The 12,203-nt window shown below is 41.3% G+C and overlaps 1 protein-coding gene across 2 annotated transcripts in view; it reads left to right on the forward strand.

Moving 5' to 3' along the window:
• The window catches only part of pmepa1 (prostate transmembrane protein, androgen induced 1), a 35,944-nt gene that overhangs the window by 17,044 nt on the left and 6,697 nt on the right, over positions 1-12,203 (forward strand). Inside the window, exon 1 of one of the 2 annotated variants that reach the window (XM_034869918.1) lies at positions 9,082-9,418. The exons of the other annotated variant lie outside the window; for it this stretch is intronic. Within the exon in view, the coding sequence (XP_034725809.1) occupies positions 9,361-9,418 (58 nt within the window). The 5' untranslated portion in view covers positions 9,082-9,360. Of the gene's footprint in view, positions 1-9,081; positions 9,419-12,203 lie in introns of those variants that run through there. 2 annotated transcript variants of the gene reach the window in all.

Genomic DNA, 12,203 nt, shown 5'->3' on the forward strand with positions numbered 1-12,203 from the left:
ACGTCAAAGTGTAACAAAACTCCACGTCTCCTTAAAAAAAAAAAGAAAAATCAAATGTTGAAAGCATCAAAACTGTAAAAAAAAAAAAAAAAGTTGAAAAAAGCATCAAGCACCAACTCAGCTCTCGATTGGCCAACGGCACGTTTAAATCACATGGTTGTTGTATGGTAACGCCCTGACAGGAGGGTGGGTCGTTAGGCCTACATGCACTCGCCCAACGGGGCGTTTCACCTGCCCCAGGCCATCGGGCAACCTTTGTTGTAAAACCCTGCAATATTACATGAAGTTACCTGTTCACACAATACAGTAACGAGACCTATATTTACAGTAACCGATGCATACAAAATGTACGTGTGTTGATCCAGACTAGACGACGATGTTGAATATCGCGATAAATGACCAGATATTAGAGCATACTGAGTTCTGCCTTTCTGTTGCTTTCAGTATTCTTTTATAATACAACACAGTACTTGTCTAATTTAAAACAAATAAGCATTTCTAAGAAAAATGTATTAAGCAAATTGAACATTGAATTGACATTGACAGGCACTACTAAAAAAGAACGACATACACACTCTAAAGTGTGTTTTCTACAGATATTTTCTTTCAACACAACAAAATCTCGTAGTGTCTATTGCGATATGTCGCAACCTTTCGCGATGTGTATATCGCGCCAGTTGATGTTGTGATTACGACAATAAAAACACGATATGTTGTGCAGCTCTAGTTGTCAACGAGCTAATCTGTAGCTAATTAGCTTCCAAAAATGCTAACGTGATCAAAATACCGAGCTCGTAGAAATGCACTCTGTGACTCATATTATGGATGCCACTGATGTTAGAACTTGAATTACTTTTTACTTTTTTTTTTTATATCATTCATATCAGAGTCTGTGACTCACCCACTGTTAGCGTTAGCATAGCTAGTGCTCCAGATGGGACTCACAGTTTAACATGGGAGTTCCCTGGATTAGCACGCTAAATTTAGACTAATGCCCCACACCCTTCCCTTCTACTCTCATCTACTCCATTTATTCTAGTCTGTGTGACTGTGACAGTATGTACTCTTTTACTGTTAACTCCATTACTTACTAACGCTAATAATGGGTTCTTCTTCATGGGTGGAACAACGTCCCAGTCTGCAGTGCGGGGCTGGTTTTCAGGACTGGGTCTATGTATAGCATGATAAGATATATTATAAGATAATATAAATGGCTCTACCACCAGGGGTTTTGCTGTATGTGTATGTAAAGCACTCAATCAATCTGCTTTATGGCAAGCTAGGATTTGCATGTGGTTTTTATATCACTGTGATGAAGTACTACTTGCATTTACTACTTGCATTTATCTAATTCACTGAATTTGATAAAAGTTTACATTTACATCTGGTTGTTTTATCTATAAATAGTTTTACACTTCATGTTAACAGCATCATGGTACACTGTATTGCAATACTGCAATATAACATAACATTTACTGCAATATAACATAACATTTACTGCAATATAACATAACATTTAATGTAATTTAATATAACATTTACTGTAATATAATATAAAAATTACAGTAATATAACATAACATCTACTGTACTACAGGACAGCACAGTCAGTTCTACTGCTGCATCTGACATCTGCTGTGTCCTCCCAAACGAGACATGTTAAATATGATGTTTCACTCAACCACTGACACACACACACACACACACACACACACACACACAGATATACATCCCCCCTCTCTGTTTAGACCAGGATAGTGGAGGTTTTGTGGACCAAAGTTCCCACACTTGTTGGCTGCACCATGACCGTGGCTTCCAAAGTCAATGGTGTGTGTGTGTGTGTGGTGTGTGTGTGTTTGTGTGTGTGTGTGTGTGTGTGCATGTGTCCCACTTCGACCCCCTATAGCCTTTCTCATAGAAATTGGCAAGCAAACAAACTCTCCCTCTCTCTTTCTCTCTCTCTCTCTCTCTCTCTCTCTCTCTCTCTCTCTCTCTCTCTCTCTCTCTCTCTCTCTCTCTCTCTCTCTCTCTCTCTCTCTCCCTCTCTCTCAAACACACACAGCTGTCTGTGCTATTTCTGACTACCCAGACTGTCGAGTCATCCTAGTACTGAGAAAGGAGAGGGGGAGGGAGGAAAAAGCAAGCTTCTCTCTCTCTCTTCCTGCCCATTTCTCTTTTTTTCTTCTCTTTCTGTAAATCTTGCTTTATTTTTGCCTCGTCTCCTTCAGTTGCTCCTGTCTAAACTTCCTTTAAGTGTCCGTCTACTTCTTCCCATCTACCCTACCAGAACTATTTCTTGTCTTTCTCCTCATATATTTCCTGATATAGCTTCTTATTCTGTATCCTTTCCTTACATGGATGCAGGAGGTTGGGGTGCTCAAAGGGCTGCAGCAAAAATTAGACATAATAAAAAAAAAAAAGTCAAAATAATTAGAAGACTTTAGCCCCCCTTTTTTATTTTTAACTGGAATGAAATGGGTATCCGTGGCAAGGTAGAGGCTTTTGGTCTATTTTCTATCCATTATGTATCAATATATCTAATATTTCATACTTCTTCAAAGTGATGCGACTTAGAGCAGGTCGGAGCTTTGACACATTGATGTTTTTTTGTGGGATTGTTCCTGGTTCCTCGAGTGAGTCAAAGTAGGCTAACCCAAGACGTCGGGGCGGTGATTATCCTGCCATACAGTCCCCTGGAGAGAGTTCACATCCGTCGGCCACAGAGGATGACAGCATGGGATTTCACTGTAATTACTGCCATTGTGCAGTTTGACACTGTACAAATGGACATGTGATTTGGTTATAGCTCTGTGTATTATCATTTGCAATAAAACTGATGAAAGAAAAAATGAATATGTAACTCTGGAACTGTTTCATATCCAACGCTGGTTGACCGGTGTGCGCTTATACGCTTGTCTCATGGATGAAACAGCTGAATATCCCCACTCTGTACCATTAGAAACTACTGTATGATGAGCTGGTCATAGGCCACATCCTGCCCCCCCCCCCCCCCCCCCCCCCCCCCCCCCCCCCCCCCCCCCCCCCCCCCCCCCCCCCCCCCCCCCCCCCCGTCCCCCGTCCCCCCCGTCCCCCGTCCCCCCCGTCCCCCTGTCCCTCGTCCCCTGCCCCCCCCACATCTCCTTGCAGCTGTAGTGCTTGACCTCAATGTCCGTGTCTGTGTAGTTGCCGTGGCTGCTTTTGACATGCAGTATATTGTGACAGCATTTAGTATGACTGAATACTGATTGACGTCCAGCATCCCTCCTACCTTCCTTCCTTCCTTCCTTCCTTCCTTCCTTCCTTCCTTCCTTCCTTCCTTCCTTCCTTCCTTCCTTCCTCCCTCCCTTCTTCCATCCTCACATCACCCTCTTTTCCACCCCTTCCTCCACTCTCCTGACCCCCTCCCCCCTCTCTATCTGTCTGCAGCCTCTGAGCCATCTGACTCGGCAATGACCGCCTGTGACCTTTAGCTGAATGCAGGAGGAGGAGGAGGAGGCAGTTAGACGGAGAGCAGGCAGCGGATGACAAATTAGCTAATTGCTTTAGATTAACCATGGAGTGTCTGCCTGCCTGCCGGGCTTACAGCCACCTCCTGTCTAGACAACGCCACAGAGGGAGGGAACAGATCTGCAGTCTCTCGCATTCAACCTGACATGAGAAGTTTAAGAAGCAAAAATGTTATTTTCTTTAAAGTTGCACAAGGCCCGTTAAAAGAACTGTGATTTTATATTGTCAGATGAGGTCAGTAATCTGCTCCCAGCAGGAGCGTGCATGTTAAAGGCGTACTCCAACAATTTAGGGTTGTACCGTCATAAAATCGGGAGATTCACACGCTGCAGACTTAAAAAAATAAATAAAAAAGAGTTGTTAAATATTGATGCAGCAGAGGCCGAGTCATCCTGACCTTTAGTTCCTATCAAGTGGGGTTTAACATTTCTGATTCCCATTCCTATTCTACCTTTTGATTGTGATTCTATGAGGGTTGGAGTTGAAACGAGTCATACGCTCTTTTCACAGATAAGAGGAACATTTCATTTTGATTCAGTGGCGAGTTACAGTTTTACCGGGTTGTTTTTTAATTTATTTTTTTTACATAAAATGAAGCCACTATTTAGAGCCAATTTGGAGCCAATCCTCAGATTCAGAACAAATTTTACAAATGCACAATTTAGTTAATTAAAAGGAATGTTTTAAAAGACACATACAAACACTCATCTTAGTTTTTTTGCTTGGAGATCCAGAGTTTTTGCGAAAACACAATTTGAATTTGCTCAACGAGTTACTCTGGCATCGAGTAATGCTGCTCATTAACTATGCCCTTATAACCGAGCTGCACCAATCAAATCGCTGTATCTGATATAGGCGGGGTCGGAAGCAAGCTGCACCAATCACATCGCTGTATCTGATATAGGCGGGCCAGAGGCGAGGCGAGCCAAACAGATGACGACAGTTTAATCTACAGTGGTAGCTTAGCGGACGGGGCTCTGGATACGTCACCCCGTGTGCTGTTGTGATTGGTCGTAGTGTTATCCAACTGCATGCAGTGAGATTTTCAAATTCACGCTTGGTGCCGCCTCTTGAGATGGGCGACTTTCATTACCCAAAGCCAGACGCTTAATCTTTCAGATTTGGGTCTGGATGGGAACAGTTTTGAGCAAAACCGTGTGAATGATAAACATTTATAAATAGATAGATATAGATATATAAATAGGGAGACACTTCCCTTCGTTTGTGCCCTCCGTTTACACCCAAACGGAGAATTCTCTCCTGAAAACAAGTCTTTCTAAAAACTCCGGCCAGAGTGGAGATTTCGGGAATCTTTGTTTGCTTTGTTGCTATTTTCATGATTCTGATTGGCTAACGTAGGCTTGAGCTTCTCGTTACACTGCCACCTACAGGTCTGGCATGCTCTTGCCGGCATATTTACACATGTTTACGTGTAAATTAACAATTTTCTGTAAACTTACAGATGTGCATGATGCTATTTTTGAGAGGTTGAAATGTCCATTTATGAAAATATATGAAAATAGGCGCCTACGTGTAAAGGCAGAGTGTGGCAGAAGTCAGACGCAGTCAACCCTGAGTGCAGCTTGGCTCAGTGTTAAAGAAAGAGTGTTGTTGTGTATCTTCGCTGAAGCATGTTTTTTGAGCCTTAGGGGTGTTTTTCACCGTTGCATCTGCACAACACATTTGCTTTAAAAATGATTTTGTCATGCCAAAAAAGCCTGAAATTGAAAGGACGAGACGTAGATAAAAGACAGGGAGAGGGAGAGAGAAAAGAGGCGGAATGGCCTAAGGAAGGAAGAAAGAAAGCAAAGAAAGTACAAGTTCTTTCCTTTTTTGTGTATTTTGAGGTGAAAATGTGTCGGGATATTGTACACACACACACACACACACACACAAAAATAGTTTGTCTGCTTTGCTAAAACGGAAAACATTTGGTGTTTCGATATTGTAGTGAAATCTTCTTCCAATGTGCAGAACATCTGGATGGAAACGTAACACAGGAAGATGTTTTCCCTGTCAGTAAGCAGCTTGGAAGGAGTTAGGTAAGGGAGGGAGGAGGGACAGCAGCAAAGGAAAGAGACAGAAGAAGCTATTGAGAGAAAAGGGAGAGGGTGAAAAATAAGAAAGGACAAACAAAAGGGAGAGGAGGAGGTCTGCTGACTGACCTGCTGACCTCCCCATTTGGGAGCTGACAAGTTTTACTGGAGGCAGACAGACACACACACAGTCAGCAAGTATTTTTCTATGAATTATGACTCATCAAATCACAGAAGCAGAATGGAAACAGCAATGTTGTATTACATTTCCTGTGTGTGTGTGTGTGTGTGTGTGTGTGTGTGTGTGTGTGTGTGTGTGTGTGTGTGTGTGTGTGTGTGTGTGTGTGTGTGTGTGTGTGTGTGTGTGTGTGTGTGTGTGTGTGTGTGTGTGTGTGTGTGTGTGAAGTTAGGTTTGTTTTTCACAAGAGATTTGAGAAACTTCAGAAAGTGAACGTCAACTTTTGCAGCTTTAGGGCCAAATTGTCTCGTTATACGTTGCTCTGGAACAAATCTTAGGCCTCGCTGTACAGAGCTTCATCGGAACATTTTGATATGAAACACACACGGGTGTCCGGTTGAATGCAAATATCCTTAAAATGTGAATTTATAAAAAAAAAAGAAATGTAAAGATGCCCTTAGACCTAAGAGGGTGAATGTGGAAAACAAGAAGAAACAGCTGATAATTTTCAGTTTTGTACTCAGAAAGCAGAGCGGCTTGATTCTTATAAAAACAAATACGTCGCCTTCACTGTCGGCGTTGCAGGAGAATGTGTGTTGTGTTTTTGGGCAGTTTGTGAAAAATCCGACTTGCGTTATTCATTCGTACGTAACAACAACGTACGTAGACAGCAGTGTGGATTCAACTCGGCCACAGTGTTGTTATTGTACAATTAAGTGTGTGTGTTGATGGGAATTTTGTTGGTTCCCAAAGTTGCCCATGACAGAAATAAAGTTTTTATTTGATTTATTTTTTATCATAATTTTATAATTTAATGATGACTAATGAAATTGTTGCACTGGTGATGTTGTAATCTCGCATAAAACCAGGAAAACAACAAGAGAACAAGGTTATGTTGTGTTGAGTTTAAAAAAAGAGAGACGGATGAGAAAGAAGGAGAAAGAAGACGAGAGTTGTGGGAGTGTTTTGGCTGAAAGACAGAAGTTTAGCACCAGCTGACACACACACACACACACACACACACACACACACACACACACACACAGAGATGGCGAGGCTGGCATCAAAGTGTGTTTAAGTGTCTGTTCCTTTTTGCCTTTTGCTCTATCAGTTCAGTTTATTAAGCAGATGAATAGGATCTGTTTACATTTCATTATTTGAGTCTCTCATGTGTGTTGAGTTTCTCATGAGTTTGTTGTGTATTTCCTCTCAGATCACCTGTCACTCAATCACTCTGTGTCTTTCCTTCAGTCACTTCATCCTCTGCTCTGTTTCCCTGTTATGATATAATGACATTATGATGATATAATAGACGCAACATTTAAAAAAAATGGAAGTAGAGGTGGGACCGTGTGACTGTCACATGTAGGTTATGAAAGCAGTAACCACAGGATAGTCATGCTGTGTGAGTGTGTAAGTGTGTGTCTATGTGTGTTTTTTAACTAAACCGTGTAAAGCCCCCCTGAAACTGAAGCCTTGATGTACAAATCAACATTTAACTGGATTGTCCAGTGTAAATGATCGCCAAATTGTGAACATTTTGCCAACATTAGCTCTACGTTACACTCCATTTATCGCTCTAAAAACAGTAGCACAGTGCTGCTCATGAGAATAGGAAACCAATGCTTAAGTTGACTTAAAAGAGGAATAAAAAAAATCATCTTTTGGCAAATAATCTTAATGTCTAAATGAAAAAATAAGGAAAAATCCAACCTATAAGGACGCCAATTTTCTTGGTGAATGAACCATTTATTGTAAATAAATAAATGTTTTTCCTTAAAAAATACAGAGGGCATACATATACACACTCCTATGTTAAATTCCCATAAAGGCAGGCAGATGTTATTATTAAAAGCCATTTATTTCATGGATCAGGATACTATGCATCCTGATAAGTTCCCCCCCCCCCCATCATCACATACCCTTCACCATACCTACAGACAGGCATGGTGTTATTTCAGTTAGCTTAATAGCTGGTTTGATTTGCATTGAGAGATCTTATGGAGAGTTCCCCATGCCTCTATGTATGGTCATGGGTATGTGATAATGTGGGGGGGGGGGGTATTTTAATTCCCATGGCCAAGAGAACTTTATCAGGATGCATAGTATCCTGATCCCTGAAATAACTGGCTTTTAATACTAAAAATCGGCCTGCGTCTATGGGACATAGGGTGTCTATACACATGCCCCCTGTAGTTTAAGGAAGAACGTTTCTTATTTACGACACATTATTCATCCCCCCCCCCCCCCCCCCCCCCCCCCCCCCCCCCCCCCCCCCAAAAAAAAAAGTCTCCTTAAAGGTTGGATTTTTCCCACTTTTTTAATTAAGACAATTAAATCAAATTTCAAAAGATAATTTTTTTTATTCCTCTTTTTACTCAACTTAAGTCTTTTTTCATATCGCAGGAAAACAAAATATCGCACTCAGTTATTGTTCCAACATTGGGCCAGCAGAGTCAGAACCTTGTTCTGTGGTTAATCAGGAGCTCATCCTGTCCGATGTCCCATGGAAACATAAGTCCATGCACGTGTAATTCCCATTAAAGGAATAGTCCACTGAAAGTCTGTGTTTTGACTCTCCGCTTTGGACGTGGCTCTGAACCGTGCGCAGCTCGTTTCTCCAGTTGTAGCCGGCTCTGGAGACGAAATGAGAGTCACCCAAAAATGTATCGAAACACATCAAAATGCCAAAAGAAACTTCTCAAACCACTCCTGCAGCATATCTCCTGTGCTGAGAAATACGTTCAGTATTTTCCGATCTTCTCCACAGCGCAACACACGCTCACGACTTCACTGTCGAGCTGTTGACAAAGTGGCAGCGTTTGAACAGCAGCAGCGAAGTGGTTTACCCCAACACTCAGGTGACAGCTTTTCAGCTGTCTTGAATCACATTTATTTTAGAATTTGACCTATTTTGCACATAAAACCACAAGACTCTGGAGTCTGAGGTAACACCAGGGCCCGTAACCATGCACCATGTAGTGTGAACCAATGCCTGGGAATTCGGTTGTCTACGTTGTAAATACTGAGTTTTCCAAAGTTTATTTCTTGTAATTTTTTTTTATTTTGTAGAGAAGTTGAAGCTGTAGATTCTCTCTCTCTCTCTCTCTCTCTCTCTCTCTCTCTCTCTCTCTCTCTCATCATTATTCTGTCTGACCCATCTGTGTCTCCCAGACGCTCCCACCACTCCGCCTCTTATTCTCTCTCCTCTCTTTCTTCTCTGTCTCTCCCTCCCCTCCTCCCTCACATTGACCCCTTTTGTTATCAGCTATTGGGAGGGGGTTGTTGCGGCGGGGAGGGGTCCGGTCAGCTGTTTCCTCAATACATGTGTGTGTGTGTGTGTGTGTGTGTGTGTGTGTGTGTCCGGACACTGTGGGAATTTGCGTGAGAAAAAGTTGCAGACAAAGCTCAGGCTAGCTCCAGAGTGTGTGTGTCACCCGGTGAGGACACACACACGCCGTGTCGCAGCATCCACGGGACATGTAGTTTGGAGTTTAACTGCAGCGGGGAGAGTTGTTTTGGGGTTTTGTTTTTTAGTTTTGTGTTTAGTTTGGGAAGACGGTCTTCAGGTTAACTGGCTCAGGAACCCAAACCTCTGCTGGAGGAAGTCTGAGCGGAGATCCTTTAGAGCGCAGAGAGCATGCAGCCTTCGTCAGGAAGTCACAACCATGACAACTGTGTGCAGACGCAACTGTGCGGTGAGTTCGTCATCGGCGCTTACCGAACAGAAATCCTTTAAATCTTTAATCAGCTGTGATTTCCTTTCTTTGTTTTGATATGTTCTACACACTAAGGACTAATACCGTTGAGGACATACGATGTGTAAGCTTCGATGATGAATCATTTTATTTTCGGTTAACATGCGTTATTAGCTAAGTGAAAAACGAATAAGATGATACCAAGGCTCTTTTTTTGATATATCCTATAAAACCCGCAGGATACTTAAGCACAGTCCTAGTAATTTAACATTTTCAATCAAATGACTTCATTTTTATTTTTTATTTTTATGTATTTTATTTTATTATTTTAATCATCATTAACTTCACTCCATAATTTAACCCCCAATACTGAAACACATCTACATTTTACATCAGTCCTCACTTCACCAGTTTCAAGCGAGGACATAGGACATCGCTGGATCGATTAGTTCAGGGCACTTCACTGAAAGAGAGATGGAGCAGGGCCCCATACTACATTTATTTTATAAAATGAAGGTTAGGTTAAGCTTTCAATCACATGTAGAGTGGTCTAAAGCCTTTAAACATAGCTCTTTTTGCATGGAAATACTAAACTATTTAAATAGCCTAATATTTGTCACCGTGGTTTTATAAATCATGTTTTAATGTTAAACATACATGTAACATGGTCTCAGTGACTACCTTGACTATAGGCCAGTGGGCCTGTCATCAGTGAGGATTTATACTTGCTAATAACATGTTGGAATCATGTTAAGACTTTTTACATTTTTAAAAAAACTTTCAAAAATTCACACTAGGCCCCCCTGCATTGACTCTGAGGACCCCCTAGGGGTCCCGGACCCCCTGTTGAGAATCCCTGGATGAGTTGATTGACAGACGGTCTGTGCGGGTTTCAGCTTCTCAAGGGTGAGGATTTGTTGCTTTTGTGTGGTTTATGTCTCTATGAATTGAATAACTGTGAGGATAAAACAGCTGGTCGGACTAAAGAGGCCATTTGAAGACTACTTTATAGACTTTATTGGCTTTGGAGAAATGGTGATGGATGAAAAGCAAAGGTTTGAAACTCCATCCTTTATATTTGATAATAATGCAGTCATAAATGTTGGCATTGGAGTTGTATCCATACACTCAACTCGCGATTCGATGCGATCCACGATTTTAAGTTGACGATGCGATTCTCTCTAGATTATTTTAACCGAATAAGCTGCCGACAAACGACTGAAAAATGTTCCTTTTTATTTATGTAAACATATATAAATAAAATATAAGTAAAATAAAAATAAAATAAAAATATATATACTTTGCAAAACAACAGACAAAAAAGTGCTAATTGTATTTTATCTCAAATAAAAAAATGTTTTTGTCTGAAGTCACACAAAGGAGATCCAAAGTAGATTACGCACCAGGCATCTGACTTTCCAGTGAATTTTATATTTTATGATATGTATTGGTATTGATATATTGGGATTTGGTCTTTATCGCTCACGTGTGGTTTTCTATTGACCTGCTCCGGTAGAGTTGTAGAGTCGCACCAGGCTTGTTTTTTTAAAGTGGTTTCAGGTTTTCAGAGTGGGGAACAAAAACAGGTTGAATACAAGTTTGGGATGAATGGTTGAACTCATAAAAAGGTTATGAAGGAGTTATAAGAGTCTGTCTGTGTGTCTCTGTGCAACGGTTAGCTGGTCGGAGGAACATAACAAGGCTGTGAGAACTCGTGTGAACTGTTGGGAAAATGTGTGTGTGTGTGTGTGTGTGTGTGTGTGTGTGTGTGTGTGTGCGTGCGTTGTCTGCAGGCTACTTTATGTTCTTCTGTGTGACTTGGCCCTGACCTCCGCCTGCTCCTCGTAAAAGAAGTGTGAGAAACATGCTCCGTGTGTGCGTGTGTGTTGGTGGGGGTGGGGCATGCAGGAGGGGGGTTAGAGCAGACTGCCTCCAAACAAAGCTAGCCCTGTATGTCTGTCTAGTCTAGTCTGGCTCTGTGTGTGTGTGTGTGTGTGTGTGTGTGTGTGTCAGCACACCCTGACCTCTACATAAGGACTACCTCTCTGTCTGGACTGTGTCTGAAAACCTTTTTTTCTCCCAACAACACAGAAACCCATAAACCGTGTTGCTGAATGGACACATTACAGTTAGAGCATTTAGACTCATCATCATTAAAGACACGATGAAATGGTAAACTGCTGATTGAAGTCATAGTAGGGCTAGTTTGTATTATTTATCAATTGGATTTTTTATTTACTTCATCACCATATCCAATCAAGGCGCTCAAACCAACAATAAATGAATGGAGTACTGGAACGACAAGTTGATCTGTCAATAGTTAATCGCTACCTTTTTGTGATACTGATGTATTGACACAACACTATGACATTTTGATGATCATTTAAATGGATTTTTGGAAAACAACGCCGTGCACCCACAGCTTGATATACTGTAGCTTAATCCTCTGTAGTTGACCACACAGAAAACATGTGTGAAACACATGTTTCACGTGATGTAACAAGAGATCAATAGGAATTTACTATATTACTTCACGTGCATTTGTAATGTCCAGCATAGAAAATAACAGCTGTAGTGAAAACGGTTTCTCTTGGAAGTGATAAGTATCACACGTACAATGTGTATATAGTATGTGTGTGGGGTTTTACCTGCAACTGCCCTACTTTAAATTAAGCATTATGTTATATTTCTCTCTGGTTTTTCTGTAGTGCTGTAAAAATGTATTTATTATTTCAGGTTAAAGGCGCTCTAAGCAATGTTGCACGTTTTTTATACTACAACCACC

Source organism: Etheostoma cragini, chromosome 4, assembly GCF_013103735.1.
Source record: "Etheostoma cragini isolate CJK2018 chromosome 4, CSU_Ecrag_1.0, whole genome shotgun sequence".
NCBI classification, from domain to species: Eukaryota; Metazoa; Chordata; class Actinopteri; order Perciformes; family Percidae; genus Etheostoma; species Etheostoma cragini.